This window comes from Notamacropus eugenii, chromosome 5 (assembly GCF_028372415.1).
Source record: "Notamacropus eugenii isolate mMacEug1 chromosome 5, mMacEug1.pri_v2, whole genome shotgun sequence".
Lineage (NCBI taxonomy): Eukaryota > Metazoa > Chordata > Mammalia > Diprotodontia > Macropodidae > Notamacropus > Notamacropus eugenii.
The window spans coordinates 149,202,587-149,218,029 of NC_092876.1; the positions used below are offsets into that span (position 1 = coordinate 149,202,587).

The 15,443-nt window shown below is 34.8% G+C and overlaps 1 protein-coding gene across 3 annotated transcripts in view; it reads right to left on the reverse strand.

Moving 5' to 3' along the window:
• Positions 1-1,879: 1,879 nt before the first annotated feature.
• The window catches only part of GRIA4 (glutamate ionotropic receptor AMPA type subunit 4), a 456,325-nt gene continuing 442,761 nt past the window's right edge, over positions 1,880-15,443 (reverse strand). The window contains exons 15-17 of one of the 3 annotated variants that reach the window (XM_072611221.1): positions 13,523-13,637; positions 10,866-11,000; positions 1,880-3,426 (exon numbers count right to left, since the gene is read on the reverse strand). In XM_072611221.1, the coding sequence (XP_072467322.1) occupies positions 3,262-3,426; positions 10,866-11,000; positions 13,523-13,637 (415 nt within the window). In that variant the 3' untranslated portion in view covers positions 1,880-3,261. Of the gene's footprint in view, positions 3,427-10,865; positions 11,001-13,522; positions 13,638-15,443 lie in introns of those variants that run through there. The other 2 variants (XM_072611222.1, XR_011967457.1) reach the window with 2 other exon arrangements.

The window sequence follows — 15,443 nt, forward strand, 5'->3', positions numbered from 1 at the left end:
GTGGTGTTGAGCTCCTTTGCTTTTCAGAATATAATATTCCATTCACTTCTGCAGTTTCTACTGGATGCAGAATAATTTCATGTTATTTTAATATAATTTCCTTTACATTTGAAGGTCTTTTGGCCTCTTGAGGAATTTGTTTTGTATTATAGAAATTATTACATTTAGTTACTATGTATCTTAGAGTTTGAAATATAGATTGGTTTTTTTTTTCTGAATGCCATTTGTGGCTCTTTATGTTGTTGCTTTGCATTTTTTATATTCAGAAGTTTTAGGCAGTTTTATTATTTCTAGCATTGTTATTCATTATTTTTTGTCATGGTTTTCTGGAAGACATGTATCTTTATGTTATTTTCTGTGAATTCTGTCTGTGAAGTCAATGCTTTTGGCTTGTATAGAGATCATATCTTTTAATGTCATTTTTCTTTGCTTCTGTACTGCCAGTTTTCCCTCCTTGACATAATTTTTATTCCAAATATATTAAACTTTTTCACTTTTTTCTAGGCTGCTATTTTTTTTTTATTTTATAGACATTATTCCCCTTTCAAACCATCTCAACTTCTTATTATTGTTTCATGATCTCTTGAGAATTCATAGGGTTTTGTGTTTTGTTAGACATTGGATTGTATTTTCTTGTCTTGTAACATTTGTTGAGGACTTTGTAATCTCTTTGGGACTTTAGCTCTTGTCCTTCTTTCTACTTTTAGGATCTACTTTATTGATTTATCTGCTTGTGCTTTTAGTTTTTATTGAGTCTATTCTTTTTAGAATCATTAGTGATGTGGATTTTTTCTTTATATTCTCCTAGTATTCATTTTTGATTTATTCTCCTTTGCTTGTAGGCATCCACCCCCCCTCCCCCACTCCCAAGCCCACAGTCAGAAACAGAACAGAAAATCTGCCTCTCCCTCTTCCTATGATGGAGAATTTAGTTTTTAGCCTCTATGGGGACAGGATGTACCAGGTACATTTTTTTCACGCTTTTGTTAAGGTCCTGCAAAGCCATTCAAAAGACTTCTTTGACCTAGTTCCTCTCTTGCCTCTAATCCTTTCCTTCTTCTGTCTAGATTGAATCACTGCTGGTTGGTTTTTGTCTTTTCTTTTCAGGATTGAGGAAAAGCAGGCAATGTGTACTGGATAGAATATTCAAGGCCTTGGGTATTCCTTACCTAGGGGGCAGTCCCAGGAAGAAGGCAGTACCATCTCTTGCCTAGGCAGATTCATTTTCTGCTATGTTACAGGGAGATAGGTGGATAGTAGCTGAGGTGTACCAGTGAACTGCTGGCATCAGGAGGGGATCCCAATGTAAGCCATAAGCACAATCCCCGTGGTCATTTTTTGCAAGTTTGTATGTTTCTCCTAGGAGTGATGAAGGCTGAGAAGTTGAGGAAATGTACTAAGTGGATGTTTTAGGTTTATCATTATCTGGTACTAACTACAAAGGGTTTTACCTTGTGTAAGATCCTTCGTTTTTTGCTTTCTGGATTCAGATATAAATGACCTATATCTGGAATATAATTATTTTTGTGTGACTTAGTGGAGACTTGGAAAAGTTTCTAGTGTGCAGTCTTGTTGGTCACGGGGAAAAGAAAGGGCAAGATCTCTTTTATCCACATCCTCACCATATCCTATTCTCTCTCATTAGAAACTCAAGATGGAAAAGGATGGGGTCACCTTCCTCCTTGACTAGTTTCTACACAAACAGAAGCAGAGCTGCTGCTGTGAGTTTCTAGCAAACTAGCTTTTAACCCTCACAGGGGATCAATAGAGAATTTACATGTGACCTCATGGCTGCCATTGTTATGATATCTGCTTACTTTACTTCTTGACAAAACCTACTGCATTTTTTGTTTTTTCCTCAAGAAAAAAAACACTCAAGCAATTTGAAAAAAAAGTATATAATACAACAAGCTTTTACACAAATACAAGTGTATATATTTTTTGCATTTGGGCACATGAATATTTGTGGTAGACTCAACATTTGTCTTATTAACTTTGAGTGAATTAAATGGGCAGTGAATGCCCAACACAAGTGAGATATTATAGAGCTAAACCACAGATATGTGAACCTTGCTTGCATGCTCATGGCATAAAGATCCATTATCAAGGGTTACACCTCGAACAACTTGTTCACTAATCGATACTAGCTAACCACAGACACCACTCTATCCACAAATTCTCCTTTCAGCACTTCCTCCTTTCTTTTGTTGTTGCTGTTTTTGCATTTTTTTTCCTCCAAGATGGCTTTCAAAACATTGGGAAAACAAATCCAGGCTCTGTAGATATTATAAGAATGACCGTTGTTTTATTCTTTTTGTTGGGTACAAAAACCACAATTTTGTACACAGAACAAGATTATAAATAATATTGGTAGCATGAGTGACCCGTAGTCTCTTTTGATTCTATGCTGCAGACTGATGATGTAATGTCAACATTTTTTTTTTGTTTTGTTTTGTTTCTCCTACTTAGACAGATGTGATCTGTGGGACACTGGTATGTAACAGAATGAAGATAACAGCAAACAAGAAGATGGTCAACAACTTTTATAAAAAAAAAGTCTCTGAATTTTATTACAGTGATGCCATTTATATCAATTATTGCAATGAATTGTTCCCTAAGATGGTTAGAAAAAAGAATTGTGTTGTCTTCTACCGAATTTACATCAGTTAAAAAGCAAGCATGTTTCAATATTCCTCTTTTTCCTCAAAGGAAATGTAAATAATTTCTTTTACTTTTCACAGGATTTACATGTTTGTTTATTATTTTCTCATCACAGTTTTGTGACTCATTGCCACAGCTGGATATTCTTCCTTGAATACATGGATGTTCAGGAGACACAGGTTAGCATGTTCATTGACTTCTATAGCTATTTAATCCCTCTTGGTGAAGTCCAAGGTAAAAGTGTTGTCCTTTCTGAGCAAGTCCTTCACAGTTTTATGCGCTAATTGACAAGTCTTATTAGTTTAAGTCCACTCCAGTGACATTTGTTGCTGTTAATACACCCGTCCCAGCTCCCGCCCCTCCCACCCCCCAAAAATCTAAATTATGAATTTTCCTGATATAAAATCTGAGTTTGGGTTTCCGAGCTGAGCTCATGCACACATTGTTGCTGATGATGTCTGGCGCATTTGGACGTACTTCCCGTTCTCAGCCAAATTTTGGAGTTCATCAATGACGCTCCCATGTTGGGACAGGCTGTGCTGTGTTTCCATCAGTCACCAACACAGTTTTAATTAAGGCACTCAATTATTTTTTTGGTTTTTATGGTAGGTCCGATGCAATCACAGCCAATCCTGAACTTTGTCTAATAGCAGTTCCAGAGTGTACAGCTTTTGGGCAGTCGGGAGTCAACACTCGGCCATTTTCTCCGACACTCCCTGTGATGGATAATCTGGCTTTGTTTCTTATGGCTTCAGAAAAGGTCAGCTAGGTTACATGGAAAGGAAACAAGGAAAAAAGTGTTACAATATTTCTATTCTATTGGCAGAACGTGATACAACAAACACCAAAATGTTAATATTTAGACATCTGCATTTTCATATGCTTTTGGTTTTATAAGAACTGCATAAAAAAACACAGTTATATTGGGAAGAAGTCAATTTAGAGATTGTGATAATAGAATTTTTAGAAAAAAAATTAAGCTTAAGGCAAATGCAAAACAAGAATTTACTTAACGGTGAGCATAGATTCCTTAACCTAAGCTATTCTATGCTTAAGATTAAGTTGAACTTAGTTTTAAGTATCATATATATGTATATTTATACACACATATATATGTATATAAAATCTTCTTTTCTTAGCTATCTAAATTTTTAAATAAAAAAATTATTCTTTCAAAAATGTGATCTATATTGGTCTATATTGCCTATGTATACCTACAACTTATGCCATGTCCTCTTTTAACTAAACAGACCTCTCCACAAACATCTCCATTCATTCACACCACTTAATGACATGACTCAAATAGCACAAGTATTGACGTACAGCTGACTACATGCTTATATGGACATTTAGGTATAGATTTTTAAAGAGCATTTTTATAGAGGGACACATATCAAGAGAGGATATGTTAATATGCATGGAAGACCATCTGTAGGGACACTTCCCCAGATTAATAACTATTGTGGGACAGGCCTCTGAATTCTTTCTCTAGTATCTTTGCCCCAAAATTTCTTGCTATAGTTGGCAGCAGAGAGAAAAAAGTATAATAGGAGAAGCAGGCAGTGCTATTATGAAAATATATTCTTTTATTCTCACTGAAATCTTTTTATCATTTCTAGGACCTGAGTTTGAATGTTAATTTCTAAAAGAGGCAAGTTAACAGGGAGAGAAGAAAAAGTCAATAATTTGACTCATTTCATTTCAGAGGAGAAACTTTATTTTTCTATTGTTTCTGGGTTTACCAATTTCTTCAAGAAATCCTGTAGCCTCTACTTAACTTTGCATGAATTCTGAAGGTATTGAAATCATAAGCTTTTTATAAGTAGATAAGACCTTAGAGATCACCTGTTCCAGCTTATCATTTTACTTATAATGATACTGAGCCCCAGAAAAGTGAAGTGACCTGTCCATAGGTAGTTAGTGGCAGAATCCAGGTAAGAAATCTAGCCCATTTCATACATTTTTGCCCCCAGATGACTTAAAGTCAGCTTTGAGCAGTACTGTTAGAAATGGAAAAGTGACCCTGACTGACTGGCTAACAGCTTTGTAATTGGTAGCTATAGCTAATAAGGGTAACAAAAAGATCAGTACTCCTCTTCTATTTGGAAATCTTCATCTAGTCCCTATGGAATTAGGGCTTTGGGGAGGGAAATGCCATGGTCATAGATGGAAAATATGTAGTAGGCATGTACTTTTTTAAAGCACATATAAAACTGATAAATTGCACCCTAAACGAGTGCAATAAACATGTAGCTAATGTTGTCCTAGGTGAACTACTCTCCCAATGTAAATGAAAATAAAGCTGAGATTCCACACGTGGAGGAGGAGTAGAACAGTGGATAAGGCTGGAGAAAGGAACTGAAAAATGAACTCTTAATTTGTCCACTTCCACTCCTGTCCTAGTGTAATAGGTTTGCAGTGTGTCATACAGTTATCATTAAAGGAACTGGAAATTTTTAGACCAGAGAAGAGATTTAGTGAGGCATGGTTTCTATCTTCTCTTACATAGAGACCTGTCTTATTTGGTTATAAGAGGCAGGACTCATCAATTGGGGAATGGCTAAACAAACTGTGGTGCATGATTATAACAGAATAATATTATGCTATAAAAAATGACAAGCAGAATTATTTTAGAAAAACCTGGAAAGACTTACATGAACTGATTTAGCATAGTGAAGTGAACAGAACCAGGAGAATGTTGTGCACAGTAATAACAATATTGTTTGATGAAGACCTGTGAATGACTTAGCTATTCTCAGCAATACAATGATCCAAGACAATTCCAAAGAACTAATGCTGAAGCATATTATCCACCTTCAGAGAAAGAACTGTTATTGATTGAATATAGACTGAAGCATGCTATGTTCACTTTTTTCTTTCTTTCTTTCATTTCTTTCTTCTATTCAAGTCTTCTTATACAAAATGAGTAATATGGAAATATTTTACGTAATTACACATGTATAACCTAGATCTGATTGCTTACTGTCTCAGGGAAGGGAGAATGGAGGGAAGGAGGGATAGAATTTGGAATTCAATAGTTTCAATATAAATGTTAAAAAATTGTAAAAAAATAAAATAAAAGGCAGGGCTATGATGAGTGATTAGAAGTTTTAGGGAGAGAGCTTTGGATTCAATAAAATGGGAACACTTCCTAAGAATGACGTAGTACAAAAAATGGGAGACTTACTTTAATAGACAGTGGCTTCCCTGTCATTAGACATCTTGTAAACAGGATTGATACTTTGGTTATCTATTATCTATCTGTCTGTCTATCTATCTATCTATCTATCTATCTATCTATCTATCTATCTATCTATCTATCTATCTATCATCTATTATATCTATGTTAGATGACCTCCGAGTTCTCTTTCATCATTCAGATACTATTGATACAATATTTTTTGAAGGGGCATAATTCTTTAAGGGGTACCTATGTGATATGAGAGGTCAATGCACCCTGGATCTGCCTGTTATATGACTTTGGCAAACTCAGTTTCTCTTTCTATTCCTAGGTCTTCTCATTTGTAAAATGATAGGGTTTGGGAGTGAGCATATGCATTAGTAGAAACATCAGTGATTTGGGAATCAGATGACCTAGGTCACATGTCAATCTTATCACCTGTGTGACCTTGGACAAGTCTCTTAACCCTTCTGGGTCTCAATTCCCATCTCTAGAATGAAGGACTTGGACATTATGATTTGTAATGCTCCTTCAAGAACCTTGATTTTAAGGAAAGTGAGTTGGACTTGGAGTTAGGAAACAACTAGGTCTGAATCCTGCCTTTAATACTTACAAGTTGTATGAACATGGGCAAGTCATTCCACTTCTCTATGTCTCATATTCTTCCTTTTTAAAATAGGAATTAGAGTACCTACTTCAAAGAGTTGTGAGGATCAAAGGAAATTATACATGTCAAATACTTCCTAAATCTTGAAGCATTATGTAAAATTTCAGCAATTACTTTTATTTATTCCTCTGATCTTTATTTTTTTCTGATCACTGTTTCTCCATTTCAAATATTCTATATATTCATCATTCCATGGCTATATTCACTGACACATTTTCTAAGCACCAGCTTTTTCTTTTTGTATGATCTTGGACAAATCATTTCTTTGATTCTTAGTTTCCTCAGCAATCATGAAAGAGGAAAATTATAATTAAGTCACAGGGATATATTTAGGTATTAGCTATTGTCATTGATTCCCCAGAGAACACACTTTGGGACAACTCTGAATTCCCTCAGCTTATTTTTTTCTGTCTCCTTTTGTTCTAATGTAGCTTCCTGAAGAATCCTGGGATTTCTGAACCTGCCTAAGTACAGGAGTCAGATTGTGACTACCCACAGGCCTGGAGAAGGTTCCTAGATATTCATCCAACTTATGGTTTCTCTACCTGGAGGCATGCAATATTGCTGGATGGAAATGGTCAGAATATTTGACTGTTCATTAAATTTTGTTCAACAAAAGAGATTGTTTTGGATGCTGCTTGGCATATGTGCTTCTTTGGTGGACCCATAATTTCAGAAGTGTGTAACCTCCTTTATAGGGGCTTCCAGACTTTCTCCTCCTGTGTGATTCTTGCCCATGTTTTTGCTCTTGATTCATCCATTATATTGGAGTCCTGTCTTTGATTCCTTTCAACATGTTACCACGTACCATCGAAGTCCTTGGGCAATGCATCTGTGTTCTGTCATTCTCTCTACATGTCAGGCTCATCTCTTTTTCAAGATATACATATTCTGGATGACATTTTCTATACCACTTCAATGACATGTCAATTCTCCATTGGCAATATGAAGTAGCCTTTATATACACATGCCATATAGTGCTCCATTGCCCTCTTAGTCACCCTAAATTTCTATTCTTATGAGATCAGGATATTTTATGATTTGTAACCATCTAGCATCACTAAGGAGAGTACTAGTATTAAAAATATGGGCATTTGTGGCAAGGAATAACATAAGATAATTGAAAGCATTGTGCTAGTATTTATATATAGGATAAACTGGATGCTCTTTGTTGAATTACATGACCAACTAAATTCTGTCACTACTTTCAACATTTGAAGAATAGATTTATTTCTTTAACTTAACATTAAGAGAAAAAAAAAACTTGCAGTCCAGGTGTTTGTTGGGCAGAAATCCTATCAAATAATGTTATGAAGATTTTCGGTGAAGTAAATTTTTGTGTTATTATCAACAGCCTGCTTCCTTAGGGCTTCACTATAGGTACTGATATAATGTAGTATCTTTGAGGTTGTTATCTTTCCTTGTAATCCTTTGTGAAGAAAATGCAGTACAGATGCAGTTCCACAGTCACAAAAATACTTTACCATTGAATTACTGCGTTGACAGATAGAAGGAGTATTGTCAGATGCAAATACATTGTTAACCAAGGGAAAAGCTCAAGTGACTCAAAATACCTACTCTTGTTTTGGATATACTTTTAGTAACTTCTGGTGTCTCTTCCTAATTATTATTCATTTCTAATACTTCAAAATTCCTTCATCTTCCAGCATCAATAATCTAATTTTCCATTTTATTTTGTGCTTATTTGGAGCTGATCAAAGGGAAATATTTCATCTTGTCACTATGAGCTCTGAGTTGGGCTAGATTTCTCTGATTATTTTTGGTTTTGAGCTTTTATAAGATGGTCAGTTGAATGTAGCCATTCTTTCTTGCTTTGTAATATTCAGTCTTCAAAAGTCTTATTAATGTAGTGATAATAGTCTTGAAACTCCTGATCTTTTGCATAATTTTGAAAACTTCAAGAGAATTGAGGAGCTTTAAGGCTAATTAAGAGTTAGAAAAAAATATACAATTTGGTGCATGACTGCAATAAAGAACTACTTCTTATGAAGGTTTCTGTTATTTAGTTTGTATCCTGAAAAGTTTTAAGACTTAAAAAAATACAAGAACAACAATGCTACATTTTCCTCTGAAATTTGTTATCTTAAATGTATAAACCTTAGAGACAAGAGGATTTATAGAGGATGCATACTATAATGTCACATAGTGAACTTAAAAGATTCTTTTCATATTAATGTTGTAAAAGGAAGCATTGATGCCATGTCTATTTTAAACATCTTAATAAGATTTTTTAATGAACTGAAATTTGCAAGTTGTTCTTTTATTCATTTATTTGGGGGTAGGTTCACAGATGAAATTCTTCTAGTATCTTGTTTATCTATTTCATCTATTTTCATATCTATTTTTCATCTGCAGATGATTAGAATGCTTTTTCCATACCAAGAAAGCCATATTTTCTGATGCAGTGGCAAAAGAGCTTTTACAAAATAAATGATAAAATTCCACCCATAATGTTTTCTGAACATTCATCTCTGGAAACAGATGACAGGTTGCTTTCTAGCCTGTGGAAATGTTGGATGTCTCTGGAAACAATATGATGAGTGAATGCCCACCAACTTGTCATCTCTTTGGTTTGGAGTCCAGCAGGTGGATGAATCACCCAAAGCTATTTGAGCAATTTTAGCAGTCTATGTGGAATGTGGCAGTCTACTCTTCCTGGTATAATTCTTTTTTACAAAATTGGGAGAATGACCTCCTTTATGATAAACTACACTGAAGAACTCGGCTATTGCCTTTCTGAATTCTATATAAAAAATCAATAGGATAGCAGCAAAAAAGATGATTTTTTAAAAGAAAGAAACCAGCACCATTTAGAAGAGTTTCAAGTTACTTTTTCTTTCATTTCAATCTTCTAGGAGTCAATATGTAACTTCAGGGTAAAATTTTCTTCTGTAACTTTGGAGCTATTTACCATTCCTTTGAAAATTGTATGAGTCTTTGATTTGTCGTTGTTGAGTTGTTCAGTCATGTCCGAGTCTTCATCATCTCATGGACCATAGCATGCCAGGCCCTTCTATCCTCCATCATCTTTCAAAATCTGTTCAAGTTATGTTCAGTGTTTCCATGACACTATCTATCCATCCCATCTGCTCCTTTCAGTCTTTCCCAATATCAGGGTCTTTCTCAATGCAATGTTAGAACAAACACTCCTAATTAATCATTTAACATGCTATTTTTAAAAATGGGATTTGGATATGAATTTAAGGCAAATTTCCTCAAAGCTTAATCTAAAATCACTCAATCTATTAATAGAAAAAAAGGAATGGATTTTAGACTTCTGAAAGTAATTGCTACCTCCTTGGATAAATCATTCATCTGGTCCTGTTTCCTCCAGAGTCATGAATGAGGAAAATTCCAACTGCTTTATAGGACTGTAGCTAGGCCTTACAAATTGCTTACCGCTATTTATTGTAGATAGGCTGCACCCTCTATAATTGGACTTGCAAGGTACCTTTTAAAAAATAAATTTGATTTGCCTCCTTTCCTAAGAACATCTAACTTTTGTTGGATCCCTCTTACAGAGCTAAAATCTCAAATGTAACTTCAGTTCTATTGCTGGTATAAGTCTAAGATTATCACTTACTTCAATAAGAGTTTAAACCAGAAAGCAGAATTGAACCTAAAAAAATGTCAGTCATCACTAGGATTCACCTACAATTGCTGAAGTTCTTACTCTGGATCCCATTTCTGATACATATTACCTATGTGATGTTGAGCAAATTATTTAATATCCCTAACCCTCTGTTTTCTATTCTGTAAAATGAAAGGGTTCGACTGGATGTCCTCTAAGGTACATTCCAGCTCTATGGACTAACACACTGACTGGCAACTTAACAATTATGCAAAACAGAAAAGGAACTCTTTGAAACAAAAATGACCTTAGCCAGAAATAAGAAAATAACTGCCTATGTGCTAGACCTTTAAACTAAAGGTCTCCTTTTTGCTTTAACTTGAATTTCATATAGCAGGACTCTTTGGATTGATTCACAATAGCAAAATTATTTTAGTTTGTTTGTTTGACCCTTGCAATGCAGATGTCTATGAACAACACAGAAGAGTGTACCGTACATCTGCAGCCAAAGAACTGAACCACTTTGCACTGGTTTCCAAAAAATAGAAAGCTCTAATTAGAAGCAAGCATTACCACCACTGGACAGACAGGTCACAACACTGCATTTACAAGATGCATCACCCACTCACTGTAGTTGGCCCTAATTCCTACCCCTAAATTTTAACACTTTCGGTTCCATATACGTTGTAACCTTCTCTATAAGTGGCTAAATTCTGGGTATTCTGCGAGGAAGTTGGGTTAAAAGTCTGTGCACTCTTTGCCACCTTCATTCGCTTTGCCTCTGCCCTGGACTTGTAACAGAACTCTATCAAAGCCACCAGCATGGCCAAGCCCAAGCCGCCAACCAGAATGTAGAAGACTCCAGCTACGTTGCTCAGGCTCAAGGCACTCGTCTTGTCCTGGGGAGAGAGAATCACTTCAGTTAGTGATGGAAATGTGGCCTTCCCAAAGCAAAAAGAACAATGAGGCATTCAGGCAGCAAGTATAAATATGCACAACCTTTAGGTCAGAAGGATTTTAATATGGATTTTTGGGCTGATGGATTTTAAAATAAAGCCAGTTATGGAGAGTTCATCCCAATCAAGACTACTTTGATTGCCTCCATATTTGGGATGTAATTGGATTCAATGAGAACTATGAGATATTAACATTTTGAAATAAGCAATTAAAACCACTTCACTGTCCCATATCAACAGATAGGAAAAACTCAGAATATCAGAGGTAGGCAACAAGTATGAAAATGATTTATTTAAAAGTTTGTTACATGGATGGTGGGTTGGTTTGACTGTGTAAACATCACAAGCACATTTTAACATCTTCCATTTTACTGGGGGAATGATTGTGCTCCTCCCCCTCCCATCCCAGTTACCATTAAGTAACTAAGGTTATTAACACCAGTCATTTGAATTTCTCATGGTTATTGTTTGAATGATCATGTGCATACACAGTGACAGTCTATTTAATCATTTTAAGGTCATTCTATATAGGGAAATCCCTTTAACTAGTAAGGAAAGCACTAAAAATGACACATTTCTTCATATGTATATATATTACACTGATGTGACAGATGCATGCTATATTGGCCATGGACAGGTAGATTTATTCTACAAAAGTATTTCAACAATGAAATTATTAGCACAGCTATGAATATTTTAAAATGATTTTATTTCCATTTTTACTGGGATATTTTTAATTATATGCTATTTTAGGGCATGTATCTCATTGCAAAATATTCTGAAATAGCCAAGCACATGATTTTTATTTATTGGGGACATTAAAAATGTTCACACAACTTAACCTCTGCATGTTCTCATCATAAAAACTTTTTCTACAATTGGAAATATATTTACGAGGTAATATGCATGACACTATATAACCCCACACTTTTATGAAACAGTTGAAGGGAGTTAGTGGCCTAAGCAATGGCCTCTTATTATCATTTTCTCAGAATTAAGATAAAGGAAAACATGAATAGCAAGCACTATTGGTGTTTTAATTTAAAGATGCACTATTTGTTCTGCATTACTAGAGAAGCCCTGGTAACCTAGTATGAGTTTACAAGGATTCTGTTGTGGATTTTATCTCTGCTAGGACACATCATAGCATGGACATCAATTGTCTAGGCTAGAGAGGTTAAAGAAACTTTTCTATCTCAAAGAAGGCTCTTATTCCATTTCGGTTGAAAGACCAATGGTATTATGGCCAAGAGGTGGGGAAAACTCTTTGAAGAATCTGATGGTCTAATAAGAAATGATTACTTCAGAACTTTGCCTGATTCCTACTTCAAATTTGTGAAGTTCCATTCATAATAATTGCCCTAAGGCTACGTGCATCATACTAAACATTAAAAGCTCTTTTTCTTCCTTTCCAGAAGAATGGATAATTGCCAATAAACACATATGTTCAAATACACAGGAACCAGACATATATGTGTGTATGTTTTATCTATATATAAAGTAACATGGCAGAGTGAAATCCTGCCACTGACAAATACCATTGGTGTGACTATGGACCGTTCATTTAACCTATCACATGCCATATGCAACTCTTTAATAAAGACTATGAGTTACATGGGAGTTGCCATCTGCATCAAAGTGGGAAAAGAATGAGTTTTCCATACCCAGGAAATCAGATGGCTTGATAAAAAAAATACCTATATCTATAATTTATGTGTATATTTCCTGTTAACCTTGTAATGCTTTTGTTGTTTTTTTTGTAAAGATTAATTTCATCTGTATTCAACAGAATCAGAACCACAGGTTTTGCCATTTTCCAAAACTAGATTTCATTAATCAGAGAATTCATGACTTGGAAATGCTACTATTAAATACTGAATAATTTAAAGGGAGAATTTAGAGTCTTGGAACTTCCATACTTTCATTTGATAGGACATAAATGTAATAGTGCCTCCTTAAATTAAAGTGGAACCTTTGCCAATTTGTGGAATCAGCATTATTGAACCCTTCTGGTTGAATATTTTAAAGTAAAATTTTCTTTATTCCCACTAGCTAAAGGTAACCATCCCCTTTCCTGTTTTGTAAATTCAGTAAGAGTCCCTGAACTGATGAACTCTTGGGCTCTTGAACCCCAAAGCAAATGGAACAAAATAAAATAGAATAAAATCCATTGTACTTTTTACCAGTAGTATTTTAAGCTGGAGATTACTAACATTAAATGAAATACCAATGGAGCTTTTCTGCATTTAATGAATTTTTTTAAAGCCTTAATATTGGGACAGTAAGTGGGTTGCATTTTTTTTTTAAGCCAGACCCCATTTTTAAAAGCTAATGCAATTAATTTCAATGGGTGGGGTTATGCTAGGAAAAGGAATGCTCATTGCTTAGTTTCCATCCAGGTTTGACCATGGCTCCCTTTAGTGCTGGGTAAACACAAGAGGAGGTCCCGAACTGCAGTGACTAACCTTGCTTCCAGAGTCCTTGGGTCCACATTCACCTTTATCGTACCACCATTTGTTTTTCAGCTTGTCTAAGACGCCTGCCTCACTGAGTTTCAAAACGGCAAGGTTTACAGGAGTTCTTCACGTGGAAAATAACATAAATAACATTATATATGTTATTTTATGTTATTCAAGTAAAACTACATTAGAATCGCATGGTAAAGTGACAGAGCAGAGGCCACAGTGGGTGCTATGTCTTGTACTATAGGCCCAGGTTTAGAAACAGACATATGACTGGGGCCTGCTCCATCGCTTTAGGTAACAGGCACATACTGCTAGGGAAGATTGGTAAATAAAAGGTATGCAATTACTGTGAACCCAAAACTATTGGCTTTGGACAGTTTTTCTAATATTCAGAATCCTGTTTCAATGCAAAACTTAACTGGCTTACTCCATAAACTCATTTATTTTCTTTCTTTTCAGAATTTATAAAAGTGTATAAGTCAACAACCTGATTTTGTAGAAGCTGGCTATAGCCTATTTCATTTCTTGCCTTCAGTTATGATGATGATAGGATTTTACTTTATGCCAAGAAGCATGTCCCTAATATCTGCTATTGTATTCATATCACTACTATTTATATAACGCCTTGCCAAGAGAAACATGACTTGGGCTTTGTAGAAAAAAGATCAATCATGCCTAAAATACAAAAGGAGATCATTAACCAATATTATTTTAAAGTAGAAACCATTGAGTTCTGCTGTAATAACACATCTATATAATCTTTCATTCTCATGGCAATATTTAACAGAGATAATTTCCTTAACATAAATCTAAACAATTTAATTCCAACATATTCATATAATCAAGTTACTATAACTATATAGGAAATTCTTGTGATATAATTAAAAATGCTTCAGTGTACTAGACCCCTAGATTATATATAAAGGGTAGCCATAATATTTGACTTCTTTAAGAAACTACCCTTCATTAGAAAGTTTGATCTCTTTAGCCACTTTCTTTGATTTCATTAACATCAAATATTGTTGGAGGGGGCAAAGAAGGGAAGCTATTCATTAGTACTGGGGATTTATTATCTTAAAGAATGTACTTGTGTCTGCATATCTGTTTTATAGAGAAATATAATTATTTTCTCTAGTTGCTATCTGTTCATTTAATTCAGTCTGTGTAGGCATAAGGTTAATATATTGTCATAGAAAGAATGCTGGCTTGGGACTCAAAAGACATGGGCTCTTTAGGTTGTTACTCTGACCATCAGTCTCATTTTCCATTGAATGACTGGATAGGATAGGCTAGGCCATCCAAATTATCTTTCTGACTAATATTCCATGAGATAAGTTACATTTATTCCAGCGGTTGTCTTCTGGGCAGTAGTTATAAGGAGAGATTCATCATGCTTCACTAGGCAGATTATAGTTTAGAGATCATCTAGTCAAACTCATCTTACAGGTTAGGAAACTGAGGCACAATTGAGTCCACTCAGGTAGACTGAGAATTCAAATCCAGGTTTTGTGATTGGTTTGGACATTTACCACAGAGAATTTATCAGTTATTCCTTAATTGTTGATTTTATTAGATGGAAAATTCTTAAGCATAGGGGCTGTTTCATTCATATTTGTATCCTCCATAGAACCTATCACAGGGTCTCCCTTATAGTAGTCTCTGAAAATAGATACAGTTTTGTTTAACCATTCAATAACTTTTTATTAATAAATATGGTATTTTAAAAGTTTTCTTTTTAATTTGAAGGTTTGAAATGACTATTTTCATTCTCATTTTAACATGCCATCACAAAGTTATAATATATGATAGAATGTTAACTAAAATAAACTTGTTTCATTTTTTGAATGATTAGAGCTTTGATTCACATAATGATAAAAATCTGACAGTTATTGATTCAAAACATATCTATGGATTCTTAATT